Below are 13,981 nucleotides of genomic sequence, written 5' to 3'. Positions count from 1 at the left end.
GGGCCCTACGTGGAGGACAGGGCTCCCGGCTTCCTCCCCGCCGGAACTCGGCATCTGGGCAATAGAGCGAGACCAAACCAGCCACGCAGCTTCCGCGGCTACCCCCGCGCAGGGAGAGCCACGCGACCGGGCCGGCCGGCCGGTGGGCACCCGTCACCGGGAGCGGCACGGGGTCCGCTCCCCACACCTGCGACCGCCCGCGCGACCCTCTAACTCGTGACCAGCTGTCACGGGCCAGGGGGCGGGCCTGCCCGGCTCCGCGATTGCTGTCTCCCATTCGAAGGGCCGCCCGTCCGTCACCTTAGCCCGCCCACCCATCGCGTTAGACCCGCCCACTATCCCGACGCGCGCCGGCCACGCCTCCCCCGCAAGCCGCGGCGTCGCCGGCGATTGGCGGAGCGCGCGGCACCGGTGAGCGCGGCGACGGTGGGGCGGTCCCAGCGCTCGGGCAGCGCCGGAGCTCGTCACCCGGAGCCGCCGTGGTCGCTCGCGTCCTCCCGCCGGTTCCTGGTCCTCCCGCACCGCCGCGGCCGCCGGAGCCATGGCTGTGCTCGTCGCGCTTCTGCCCTTGGTGGTGGCGGGTGAGGACCGGGCGGGCGGCCCGCTCCGCGGGGTCGGGGCGCCGGGCGGGTGCTCCGGGGGGCGGGCGCCGCAGTGCGGGCGGGGGCCGGCGGGCCGGGCCGGGCCGGGCCGGGGCCGGGCGGGGGGCGTCTGAGCGGCCGCACCTTCCTCCTCGCGGGAGGCCGTCCGCCCGCCTCGCCCCCCGGCCTCTTCCGGCTCCGGCCCGGGGAGGCGTTTCTCAATGGGGTGCGGACCGCAGCCGTCCGCGAAGGGCAGGGACTCCTTAGCTGCCGTCAGCGGCTGGTTTCTTCCGTTTCCCTGGCGTCTTCCTCCCTGGCCGCGGGCCCCGTGATCGCTGCGGGAGACAGAGTTGGAGGGGTCATTGACGCCTGGCTGTTTCTAAAGGGACTCCGAGCCCCTCAGCGGCCGGTCCGTGAGCGACTGTCAGGGTTCGGGAACTGGCTGTGAGTCACGGTCTGGGGGTCACATGCCAGATCATGGCTTTCCGAGGAGCCGGCTTCCCCGCCGTTCAGCCAGGGGCGTGCAGGCAGCCGGGTTCGGCCTCTTGTGCATCACGCCATTCGTGTGATTCCACGGCAGCCCTTGCGCAGGACAGAGTGGGCACGCCCAAGCACATTGCCCAACGCCGCCAGGCAGCAGCAGCAAGGCTGGACTTGAACCCAGACCAGCTCTCCTGAGCGGGGGCCTTCCCAGCCCAGGCGCCGTGGCCCAGGCGGTGGGAGGCCGCCGCTCTGGGAATCAGGGGGCTGGGGCCTGGCGCGTGGAAAACAGTTGGGAGGAATTGGGCTCCGCTCCCCAGCCTGTGCCTCTGCTTGCACAGTTCTACTTCTTTTCACAGTGTTCACGCTAGTTCTCCTTTTCCTGCCCCTGGATTTTAGGGCTGTTCTGTGTCTCTGGAAAGTCATTCTGATCTATCTATAAGTTACTTGGGGGCAACTTTTTATTTTAATTTCTTTTTGTTTTGTCAATCCTCACCTGAGGACATTTTTCCATTGATTACTAGAGAGAGTGGAAGAGAGAGGGAGAGACAGAGCAAAACATCGATGTGGGAGAGACACCCTGATGGGTGGCCTCCTGCACGAGCCCCCAACCAGGGCCGGGCGGAGGGGGAGCCCACAACCAATGTACATGCCCTTGACCTGAATCAAACCCCGGACCATTTGGTCCAGAGGCTGACGCTCGATTCACTGAGCCAAACTGGCCAGGACTACTTTAATTTTTGAAATTTCATTTTTGAACCTAAAAAATCTGCACACCATGATTTATCTGAACATTGCTAATTCCACGTTTAGTGTTATAAATGATATTATTGTGTTTCAGGGGGTTTTGTTTGTTTATTTTTGGTTTGGTGGATGGTCTGAACATGCTTTCCTACCAGAGTAGTAGTCCATCCATGCAGACCAGGAATCGCATCCTGTCAGCAGTTGCATTGCTTGGTCTTGTCAGCTGAGGTTCAATTAGTTTTTTCCACAATGACTAAAGGTGATTTAATGGAAGACATTTTTAAGAGACCAGACTTCTCTCTTAGTGAAAAGAACAGGTTCTTTAAAATGGTGACCAAGTCAGAGAGAGACTAGAGGAGGGGGGTTAGGGTATGAATACCACATCACAAGGAGTATCTGAAAAAGTTCGCATGTTCAGCCTGGAGAGGAAAGGCGCAAGGTCAAAACACAGTTCCCAAAGGGGGGGACTCCGCCTCTGGTTCAGCCTGGGAGGCTCACAGGACACACGTGGGAGGTTGGGGTGGGAAGGAGGCATTTCTGGCAGCACAGTCTGAGTGTTAGGGGTTCAGTTGAGAGACCCCAGAAGTAATGTTAGTGAGGTGCCCTTGCATTTGCTCCCCAAGGCTCTGGGAGTGAGTGGAGGTGGTTAAACTGAAGGGTGGATGAACAGATCTGTATTTTGAGGAGGTGACAGAAGGCAGGTCTTAAGGCGGCTAGTTCCCCAGGCCTGGCGAGGGCCTGAGCGTGCGCACTGGCCGTGGGTGGGAAGGACTCAGGGGGTGGACGGGTGAGCTGTGGTGCTGAGGAGGGATTTCAAGGCGCCCCGTTGGAGTAGCTGGGTGGCTGGCCGGGCATCCTGGAGGGTGGAGACCACGGGAGAACGGATGGAAAGCTGGGCAGTTCCTTTCCGAACCTGTTGGCTTTGAAAGACCCACGGGGCTGGTGGGGCCCATGGGAGGGGCACAGCAGACTGTTGGGGGTGCAGGTCTGAGGCTCAAGAGAAATCCAGGCTGAAAATCAAACTCTGGGGGCCATCTGTGTGTTGGGGAGCTTTCAGCCTCAGGAGAGAGAGGGAGACTAGGAGAGTGGGGGCACTTACTTTTTGGACTAGCAATTAACAGTCAGGTGTTTTGTAGAATACCCTCGCTTTGGGTTTGCCTGATATTTCCAGATGATTAAATTGGGGAAAATACTATACAGGCCTCTCCTTTTCAAAGACTGTAACTTTTGTGCATATATTACGAATATGTAACCTATTATACCAGTGTGTGCTTGGTAAACATGTGTCTAGGGGAGCTACGTTCAGATTTTGTGTTTTGTACTGGAAGGATTGAAACCTGCAAAGTCTGGAGTCTGTGGCTGATGTTCTCTAAAGTTCTAGGCTCCCACAGGACTGCTGTATGGACCAGAAGGAGAATCTAACTATAAAGTCAAGGCAAAGGCCCAGCCGGTGTGGCTCAGTGGCTGAGCTTCGACCTATGAACCAGGAGGTCACGGTTCGATGCCCAGTCAGGGCACAGGCCTCAGTTGTGAGCTCGATCCCCAGTGGGGGGCATGCAGGAGGCAGCCAGTCAATGATTCTGCCTCACCATTGATGTTTCTGTCTCCCTCTCTTTAAAAAAATCAATGAGCCAAAACCGGTTTGGCTCAGTGGATAGAGCATCGGCCTGCGGAGTGAGAGGTCCCGGGTTCGATTCTGGTCGAGGGCATGTACCTTGGCTGCGGGCACATCTCCAGTAGGGGGTGTGCAAGAGGCAGCTGATCAATGATTCTCTCTCATCGATGTTTCTAACTCTCTATCCCTCTCTCTTCCTCTCTGTAAAAAATCAATAAAATATATTTAAAAAATAAATAAAATAATCAATGAACTTGTGTGCGTGCATATTAGCATAACCAATGGACACAGACACTGGGGCGGTGGGGGCTTGCCCGGGGTAGGAATGGCTTGGGAAGGGTATCAATTGGGGGAAAAAGGAGACATATGTAAAACTTTAGACAATAAAAAAAAAAAGAGAAAACAGAATACAAAAAAACAATGAAAACCTTTAAAAAAATAATGAAGCCACGGCAAAGGAACTGAGTGTGACACTGCTGGGCCACATCTCAAAGCAGGGCTACTCCAGGTGCAGACGTGGCTTTTTAATGTGTGTGCTTTGAAAGAAAGCGTCTCTTGCTGCCCATTTTCCTTAGAGTTTGCAAAATACTCCTTCAGTGAACCAAGATGTGTACCCATTACAAACGGCTATTCCATCCTGCGCATTTGTTTGGTCCACCTCGGGTTAGAACAGTTTGGAAATTTCTGCTCTGGTGGCTGCACTGAATTGCAACTCATTTTATCAGCACCATCGGAGGCCTTTTGTTCACTGTCAACACCGCAACACCAAACATGGTCAGTGCCAACTACTGGACCACACCGGCTGGGCTTCTCCTCATATCCCTAGACTAGCTGACTTTATTATTACAAAATACCTTTTCTCACCTTCCTTATATGTCCACTGGGAATACTAGTTCCTGGGTTTTGTTTCTGTAGCCTGGTGTTGTGTATCCTGACTGGTAACATGCACCCCCACTTCACTGGCCTCGTTTCACTAGGTCTGTCTAGGGATGAAAGATCTGATCTTCCCTAAGATACTAACCTACTAACGTTTTAGGGTGAAATGCTAGGACATTTTGTGAATTTGCATTTCGAAGAGAGGGTCGATGGTAGAAATAATGTAGAGTTTTTAAGATTTCATTCTTGGTAGTCTGTGCTGGAGTTTGGTTTTTTGTTTCTTAAATTCTGGAGAGTGCCACTGATTTCTAATACTTGACAGATTGCCACGTGCCCCTGGTTAAGAGCCATGTGTAGGAAGCCCTCTAGATCATCCGGGGAACCCAGTTTCATAGTTGTGTCTTTGTTACAGCAGGATGCGTGTGCTTCAATTCTTTGATACCTTGAAATAGAACTCTGATGTTTATTTACGATCCGGCGTTTTGTCCCATCATGATTTAGTGTGCTAAGTCACTGGGAATGGGGAAACATGCTGCATACTTTCCAACATGGATGCAGAAGATTCATGTGCTCATCATTCACTTACTAATCTCTCTTCCAGGTGTTTTGGGGAACGAGTTCAGTATATTGAGATCTCCGGGGTCCGTTGTTTTCCGCGATGGAAGCTGGCCTATCCCAGGGGAGCGCATCCCGGATGTGGCGGCACTGTCCATGGGCTTCTCTGTGAAAGAAGTACGTGCATTAAAAATATGTATTGGGCCCTGGCGGGTAGCTCATCCCGATATGGTTCCATCCCGGGTCAGGGCACATGCAGGAATCAACCAATGAATGCATAAATAAGTGGAACAACAAATCGATGTTCTCTCTCTCTCTCTCAAATCAATTAATATTTTTTTTTAATTAGAGCTGTTTCTAAAAGCATTTTTGTTGATTTCTGCAAATAGCCCTAGAAAGCAACAAGCAAACATAGGTATATTTGGTACAGGTTGCAGAAGTAAAAAGGCTCATTTGTAGTTAGGGAGATTTGGGATAAGTACAAGCTTGGCTTATGAAACCAAATCCTTATAAATCATTGCCCATGTAATAATTTACTCATAGTAGTGACACTCTTCGTATATAAGAGAATGCATCTGCCCCACTGTTAATAGGACATATACTTCTATTGTTTTCAGTACAGATTTGGTTTAGTTCCTGCTGCTGTTACAGAACACTAGCTGGGTGGCTTCTAAGCAGCGGCCATTTCTTGCTCCAGGTCCTTTATAAGGGCACTGACCGTGGTATTTTGTAGAAGAGCCACACTCAAGGAACCAAAGAGCCGCATGTGGCTCTCGAGCTGCAGTTTGCTCACCACAGTCTTAGCTGTTTTCCCAGAAGCTCCAGCATGCTTCCCCGAATTGGTAACTCAGCGCAGTTTGGCGCTTTTCCACCTTCAGGACCTTTCCTGGCCGGGCCTCGCTGTGGGAAACCTCTTCCATCGTCCCCAGGCCACGGTGATGGTGATGGTGAAGGGCGTGGACCGGCTTGCACTGCCCCCGGGCAGCGTCATCTCCTACCCGCTGCAGAACGTGAGTACCGGGAGCCAGCGCTGTGACTGCTTGTCAGCTGTCACCAGGAGCCGGTTCTCCGCGCCTGTCTGTCTGTGCGCTGATTGATAAGTGAAACAACTGGAACAAGCAGTGAGCGGCGGCTGGGAGTTTGCGGAGGCTCGTCTGGCCCCGTGCACGGAGCACTGTCTCAGATAAACGGCAGACAAATGGCCCCACTCGGAACAGTCAGGCTCGGAAAACGGAAAGCAGTTGCCGTGGCTCCCTGACACTGTCTCGGGCGTTATCTTGTCACTTTCCCTTCAGAATTCACCTCATTTTTCTGGAAGGCGACTGGAGGCTCCCTCCCTCCCTCCCAGCTTCCAGCAGGCGCTGACAGCTGCTGTGAGACCCTCCTTTTCCTCCCCAGCAGGCAGCACTGACTCACCAGTCCTCCAACTGTCCGGCCACGTGTGCCGTTCCCCTAGGTGCGTGTCCTAGTGTTCCCTCCTGAGCCTGAGGCCGGAGTGGCTGCTGCACGGGCAGAGCTGTGGTTGACTCAGGATGCTCCCGCAAGCGTGAACGTTCTTCTCTCTTCATTTGCTCATTAACTCACTTTAGGAGAATTTTGGGGAGAGTTAATGTGCATCTTGACTAAGAGGAAATGATTTTGTTTCACAGCATCATGAGTGGTGGGATTTGATCAGTAAGGTTTATATAATCCCAATAATTTCTGCCTGTACCATGTTAGCATTACTTTGCTGCTTATAAACATGAACCTTTTAATAGTAAAAGGAATCACTGTAAGAAATCTCCATTAAAGCAAAACCACTACTACTATACTGCTTGTTTTTTTAAAAGTATATATTTTAATTGATTTCAGAGAAGGAGATATAGGAACATCTATGATGAGAATCATGGATCGGCTGCCTCCTGCACGCCCCACACTGGGGATCAAGCCTGCAACCCAGGCCTGTGCCCTGATCGGGAATCAACCATAACCTCTTGGTTCATGGGTCAATGCTCAACCCCTGAGCCACTCCAGCTGGGCTACAGTGCTTGTTTTAGTACCATAATATTGAGATTAAATAATTATTTTGTGGGGAAAATTATCACAATTTATTGTTAAAACTAAGGGAGAGCAAAAAGAGATCTGTGAGGACAGAAGTCAGACTTGTGCTTATTCTTGTGGTGGAGTGACTGATGGGGAAGGCTCTAGGGTGCTGATCACGTTCTGTCTGGATCTGGGGGGATTATAGGAGTGTATCCATTTGTGAACATTCCTTGAGCAGTTACCCCAAGGTCTGTGCACTGTATTGCATGTATGTTACACTTCAATAAAAAAAAGTTCAAGGAAGGTTTTACCACAAGTAGTTATTTCAGTTTAATATCACATAGTCCTACGATAAAAGCCCTTTGAAATTCTGTGACATAATTTAGGCCTTGTCTAAGAGTCTTCAGTGTATCTGAAGACAAACCCTAAGTCTTATTAAACATTTTTAAAATTTTGAAATGAAAAATGAGATCTGCCAAAACCGGTTTGGCTCAGTGGATAGAGCGTCGGCCTGTGGACCGAAAGGTCCCGGGTTCGATTCCGGTCAAGGGCACATACCTTGGTTGCGGGCACATCCCCAGTGGGGGGTGTGCAAGAGGCAGCTGGTCGATGTATTTCTCTCATTGACATTTCTAACTCTCTATCCCTCTCAATTCCTCTCTGTGTAAAAATCAATAAAATATATTTAAAAAAATAAAAATAAAAATAAATAAATACACATTTCTTAAAAAAGAAAAAGAAAAAAGAAAAAAGAGATCTGTTTCTTTCAATACAATTCAATTCAAAATCTTCTGACCTGGTTTCTTTTTATTAAATGTATTGGGGTGACATTGGTTAATGGCATTCTACGCGTTTCAGGTGTACACTGACCTTCTGAGTAAAAGTTTATATTTTATTGTAGAATATGCATTCTTTGTCAAATGTTTAATTAATATTGAGACCAAATATACTGCTGTTTAAAATACACACATGACCACCAGGAAATGATGGTTTATGCAAGACAGCATTGTGTCCGTGGTGTTTGCAGGTCATTTCCTGTTGGGGCGCATTGGGGGACAGGCTCATTGGCCCGCTAGGTGGCTGTCTGACCTTCTGTGCCCTCAAAAGGACTCAGTGTTCGGATATGATTTGGGTCTTTTGAATTTCCCTAGAAAATGCTGATGCCTTTTTTTTTTTTTTTTTTTTTTTTTTTTTTTTTTGAGGCTCCTTTTTTAATACCATCTGAATGATTCTTCTTCGCACTTTGGTTGAGATAATAATTAAGGTCCTCCTCTTCAATTTCAGGCGGTTCCTTTCAACCTGGACAGTGTTGCAAATTCCATTCACTCCTTATTTTCTGAAGAAACGCCAGTAGTTTTGCAGCTGGCTCCCAGCGAGGAAGTAAGTGATAGACTTTTTATTTAAGATGCTTTAAGAAAATAGCTTTCATTAGTTAATGAAAACTCAAAACCAGTTTTATGAACAATGCCGTGGTACATTGGACTTACTCTGTAGGACACAGCTGAAACTTTTGGATTCTTCTTGCAGAGAGTGTACATGGTGGGGAAGGCAAACTCAGCTTTTGAAGATCTTTCAGTAACGTTACGACAGCTCCGCAGTCGCCTGTTTCAAGAAAACTCTGTCCTCAACTCACTTCCCCTCAATTCCCTGAGCAGGAACAACGAAGTAAGTATAGTTACCGACGCATAAATTAATCTCGTTACTGCTTTCCCATTTGTTATGCTGCTGACTTTTGCAAGTTTATGGCTGGAGTCGATTCTTCTTTCCTTAGTGCAGTTTTCTCGTGGACTGCGTGAGTCCACGCCGCTGGTGAGCTGAACTGTGGTGGTAAGCAGGGTTACATTCTCCAATGAGGGTTGTCACCAGTGAATCGGGACAAACCAGAAATCACGGGACTTACCTGGCGGTGGATGAAGCTGGCCACTCTGGCAATGTGGGTGCCCTCATTCACTGCCACTTCTGATGTGTTCCCTCATGTTTCTAGTTCATTCTCCTTTGTTTCTTTTCTACTTTTTATTTTTTGCTAATCCTCACCTTAGGATATTTTTCTAGTGAGTTTTAGAGAGTGGAAGGGAGAGGGAGAGACAGAGAAACATCATTGTGAGAGAGATGCACCGATAGGTTGCCTCCTGCACACGCCCCACCTGGGGCCAGGGATTGAGCCTTGACCGGAATAGGACCCGGGAGCCTTCTGTCCTCAGGCTGACATGCTGTCCACCTAGCCAAACTGGCCAGGGCTCTAGTTTATTCTGACAGCGAATGGAGGGAGCCACCCTTACTTATGACTCCTGTCTGTCAGTTTCACCACCCGCTCACACACCCTCTTAACCACATGGCACGCCACCTGTCTGGCACCCTCGCTGCCTCCTCCTATGGTTGACCAGGACCATGTCCTTTACTCTCCAATGTAGGACATGCTCAAGGGATGTAGGCAAACGGGGCCACTGGCAGGGCCTCACTGCAGTGTACCAGAGCATTCTGACATCCTGAGGAAAAACTGTAGAGTTTAGATGCTTGATCATAGCTTTATCAGAAATGTAGCTATTGCCGAAACCGGTTTGGCTCAGTGGTAGAGCGTCGGTCTGCGGACTGAAAGGTCCCGGGTTTGATTCCGGTCAGGGGCATGAACATTGGTTGCGGGCACATCCCCAGTATGGGGTGTGCAAGAGGCGGCTGGTTGATGTTTCTCTCTCACTGACGTTTCTAGCTATCTCTCTCCCTTCCTCTCTGTAAAAAATCAATAAAATATATTTTAAAAAAAGAAAAAAGAAATGTGGCTATTGTGCCCCGGCTGGGATGACTCAGTTGGTTAAGTGTCATTCCGTACCAAAAGGTCACCTGTTCAATTCCCAGTCAGGACAATTGCCCAGGTTGTGGGTTACATTCCCTAGCAGGGAGTGTGCAGGAGGCAACTGATCGATGTCTGTCTGTTTCTCTCCCTCCCTCCCTCCCTCCCTCCCTCCACTCCTTACCCCCTATCCTTACTCTCTTAAAAAGTCAATAAAAACATTAAAAAATAAATTAAGACCCAGCTGAGTGGTGGTCACTGGGTGGGGATGGCCATCCCTTTTCTGGTGGGAAGTGATGTCTCATGTATTGTCCATGGAAATGAACCCACCAAATGGAGGACAACTGTTGCGTAAGCTCGCTCATGTGCTTAGCGTGTGTGATACCTGCGCCTCACTGATAAGTGGCCAGCTCAGCTCTGCGATGCATATTGAAGGCGCTGCGCATTTCTTTTGCTCTGCAGGTCGATCTGCTCTTCCTTTCCGAACTGCAAGTTCTACATGACATTTCAAGTTTGGTGAGTAGCTGCTCTGATTGTTCAGTTCCAATTATGTTGGTGCCAGAAGATGCTTCTAGAGAACCTGTGCATGCTAGTGAGCCAATAGCAAAGTTTGACCACATACACCCTGGCTTTGCGCTGCCATGCCAGTGGAGGAATTGGTGGTGGGGTGGGAATTTTGAACTCATGTTAGTCAATTTACCTTGGATTTCTGCTCTCAGGCGGTAGTAAGTATCTCCTCCAAGAACACAGGACTTAAGTGGGCACCCTGGCTGCAGCCCTGGCTCGGCTATGATTTCTTGTGAGACATTAAGACTTAAACCCTGTATTGAAAATAGAAATAACAGTTTGGATTAACAAAGCTGTCCACCCAGTCAGGAAGGGAATAAATCTGCCTTAAGGGTATTTTTGGTGAATTATTTTTTTCACAAAAATCTTCCTGTGACTGAAACAGAAAAACATACCTGTTCACTGTCTACTGAAGTCGTTGCCCAAACTTTTCCAGCAGGGCTGGCTCCGGGAGCTGGAAGCCCAGTCCGGGGGCCACCGGGGGGTAACTTTTCTCTGTAAGTTACTGTGGGAAGTGTCTGCTCTGAGCATTGATGGCTCGTGTTCTGGGATCAGACTGGTCCAACCATCTGTTCTTTCATATCTGAAGTTTTTAAAAGAAAATTTAAAAAGAGCTTTTATTAAATATTCATGTAGTCCTGGAACTGCTCTTAAAAATGAGATTTATGTTGGATTTATTGGAAACTCCCATTTAAACCAGCTCCATTTTAGACTATTGTGGCACACGGGCTGGTTCTGTTCAGCCTAGTTTAGTTGGGCATAAAACTTTAATTGGCTGTGTTTGATATGACTTCATCCACTTTATTTTGTTTTTTTGCTCTCCTCAGTTGTCTCGACATAAGCATCTAGCCAAGGACCATTCTCCTGATTTATATTCACTGGAGCTGGCAGGTTTGGATGAAATTGGGAAACATTACGGAGAAGATTCTGAACAATTCAGAGATGCTTCTAAGATCCTTGTTGATGCTCTACAAAAGGTAAATTATCAGTGGGGTATGAGAGGTTACAATATGACCATCTCACTTTTAGCCTCTTAATGGAAAAGTCTGTTTAGTGGAATATTTAATGTTGTTTGAACTCATGCTCTTTGGAGAACTTCTGATTTTAGTGGGCCAGGATAGAGTACAGCAAAGATGTATATGTATACTGGGACGTCTGGAATGCTGGCAGAGGCAGCGTAGGAAATGATGGATAACTCCAGCCCAATACCTTTTTCTTCTCATTGTGCTAAAATATATGTAACATAAAACTTACCACTTGATCATTTTTAAGCATAGACTTCTGTCACATTAAGTACATTCAAATTGCCGTGCAACCACCACTGCCATCCATTACTGGGACTTTTCATCTTCCCCACCGAACCCCTGTCCCCATTACACACTGAAATAATCAAAGGGGAGCACCAAGCTGGTAGCAGACATTCAGTAGGTAGGTAATAAACGCTCATTTCTCTTGCTCTTGAAATTACTCGCCTGTAATTCTTTAATGAGGTTTCCCAGTTAAATGTTTTGATGAACCAGAGACCGTTTAGGAAGATTCTTTCATTTCCCTTCCCTTCTTCCCTTCTCCCAACTTATATGCCAAAAATCCAGGCCCTTCAAGTTATTTGGAACATTTGAATGTATGTTGAAACGTTTAAGACTTGCCAGTTCTAAGCTTGTATTTCATGAGCCAATAGGTAGGTATGTTGTTCTTGTAGGTGCATAGAAGCTTTACAAATAATTTAAATAAACATGTAGTTAAGATTTACGTAATGTCACTGACTGCTCAGTTTGCAGATGACATGTATGGTCTCTATGGTGGGAATGCAGTGGTAGAGCTGGTGACTGTCAGATCCTTCGACACATCCCTTGTGAGGAAGACAAGGACTATCCTTGAAGCAAAACAAGAGGTAAGGAAAGGACTATCCTTGAGGCAAAACAAGAGGTAAGGACGTTTTCAGATCCTGCTTTAAAACTGTGACATTCACTTGAAAACCCCGCTAAACCTTAAGTCACCGGTGGCAGTTGAACCTGCTCGCGCTCAGTCAGCAGAGCGTGTGCTCCTCCTTGCAAGCTCCCTCCTGGTCCCCCCTCAACAAGCTCTTACCCACTTAGGAGTAAATGCCTGATAGAGATGAATCGGAGCTGCTGCATTGGGTAATTTCCTCTTAAAATTCTTCCCTCTCCCTTTTCTTTCTTCTCTGTAGAAGAACCCATCAAGCCCCTATAATCTTGCTTATAAGTATAATTTTGAGTATTCAGTGATTTTCAACATGGTGCTTTGGATAATGATCGGCTTGGCCTTGGCTGTGATTATCACCTCTTACAATATTTGGAACATGGATCCTGGATACGATAGCATCATTTACAGGATGACAAACCAGAAGATTCGGATGGATTGAACTTTCTCAAGTCAAACTTAGAAAAGGGGTTTGGAAATAGACTGTTTTGTGAAAATAAATCTTTCAGTGTAAAGTTGACAGTATACTTTAAATTTTTTTTAAAGCAAATTTTGTTCTCTATTTTGTGTGTGCCTGTGAAGTTGTTTTAGAATGAACTAGAGTATTGATGTGAATTGTTTGTGTAACAGATTCCGTAATATGCTCAATTATGATATAACCAGTAATTATAATTTCATTCCATTTAGTATTTGAAAATAATGCACTGAAATAAATGTCAAACGTTTAGAATAGCTTGTGTTATTTATGTTGACAAAGTGCACTGAATTTATTAGATTATGAATGCTTAACTTCCTCACAGGACAGGTGACAATGGTATTGGGTTGTTATGTACTGTGAGCTACTATAAATGTCTTAATTTGATGTAAATATCTCTGAGATTAGAGAAGACTTTTAACTTTAAAGCAGCTCTAAACTATGCATGTGCATATAGTCACTTAGATTAGGAACTGCATCTGTTTTCCAGCCTCTTGAAAGTTTGGTGATCCGATGGTCTAGTGTGGCTATTAAAAATACTAAATTAAGAAGAAATAGCTTTGTGGAGTTATAAGGCCTCATAATTATACAGATAGGACAGATATTTGGGGGATGTCTAAGGTCATGAATATAAAAATCTCTTTTATCTCAATAACTTTTCTCTGTAAGTTACTATGGTTTGTGGTACAATGTCGTTATCGAAGACTAAGTTTAGATGTTCCTACTTTTAATGTGGAAGTGGACCAATGTCTGTGAAGAGTGACAAATAAAGTTAATGATTCCAAATCTGTGTCATTTCAATACTAAATCTATTTTATATGGTAAAACCCTACCTAAACAGGATTTTATGTCATCGGAATTGGTCATTTTGTTACACAGTTTCATGCTTCTTTTTAACATCTGTTTATTCTCACTGCCTCCTGTGGTACCAAATAGAAGGTGGACACTTTGATCACCACTCCTGTGATTGCATTTATACAGAATATATGATCAATTCAAACTAGACATTAGGAAGGAAAGGCTTAAATTTCCCTATAGTATATAATTTTCAGACGAATAAGCAACTAATTGGTTAGAATATGAAGGACTATCCAAAGCAGAGGTTTAAAGGTTACAATTTTCTTAAATGACTTACATAGAATTTAAAATTTCATGATGATGTAGCTAAATTATGTTAGTATGAGAGTTACACTGCCCTGCCCCTGGGTATCCTATGTGGGTTTAATATCAGCTATTGCTGCCTCTTTGAAAAAGATCATCAAATCATTTCTAAGTAACAATAAGGGTCAGCAGATTTGAGAAAACGGAGTCTTTTTGGTTGTGTTTTCTACCACTTA

At 46.8% G+C, this 13,981-nt stretch overlaps 1 protein-coding gene across 2 annotated transcripts; it reads left to right on the top strand.

Moving 5' to 3' along the window:
- Positions 1 to 412: 412 nt before the first annotated feature.
- On the top strand, positions 413 to 13,430 carry ATP6AP2 (ATPase H+ transporting accessory protein 2). 2 transcript variants are annotated; one of them, XM_036460515.2, is made up of 9 exons: positions 413 to 581; positions 4,898 to 5,028; positions 5,730 to 5,861; positions 8,158 to 8,253; positions 8,401 to 8,538; positions 10,124 to 10,177; positions 11,056 to 11,205; positions 12,000 to 12,119; positions 12,155 to 12,199. In XM_036460515.2, the coding sequence occupies exons 1-9, from the start codon at positions 542 to 544 to the stop codon at positions 12,188 to 12,190; spliced, it is 897 nt and encodes a 298-aa protein (XP_036316408.1). In that variant the 5' UTR covers positions 413 to 541; the 3' UTR covers positions 12,191 to 12,199. The 2 variants fall into 2 exon arrangements, with proteins under 2 accessions (XP_036316408.1, XP_036316406.1); XM_036460513.2 differs by lacking the exon at positions 12,155 to 12,199 and adding an exon at positions 12,417 to 13,430 and having other exon boundaries at positions 415 to 581.
- Positions 13,431 to 13,981: the final 551 nt, after the last annotated feature.

The sequence above is a fragment of the Pipistrellus kuhlii genome, unplaced genomic scaffold, assembly GCF_014108245.1.
Source record: "Pipistrellus kuhlii isolate mPipKuh1 unplaced genomic scaffold, mPipKuh1.p scaffold_m20_p_32, whole genome shotgun sequence".
Taxonomy (NCBI): Eukaryota; Metazoa; Chordata; class Mammalia; order Chiroptera; family Vespertilionidae; genus Pipistrellus; species Pipistrellus kuhlii.
The sequence above is the reverse complement of the archived record's forward strand: the minus strand, read 5'-3'. Positions and strand labels throughout refer to the sequence as shown.

Excerpts from the sequence above, each read along its gene's own strand:
- ATP6AP2 (XM_036460513.2), top strand. The coding sequence starts at position 542 with ATGGCTGTGCTCGTCGCGCTTCTGCCCTTGGTGGTGGCGG. Across the intron at positions 5,029-5,729 it reads TGGGCTTCTCTGTGAAAGAA|GACCTTTCCTGGCCGGGCCT; the intron begins GTACGTGCATTA and ends TTCCACCTTCAG. Across the intron at positions 10,178-11,055 it reads TACATGACATTTCAAGTTTG|TTGTCTCGACATAAGCATCT; the intron begins GTGAGTAGCTGC and ends TGCTCTCCTCAG.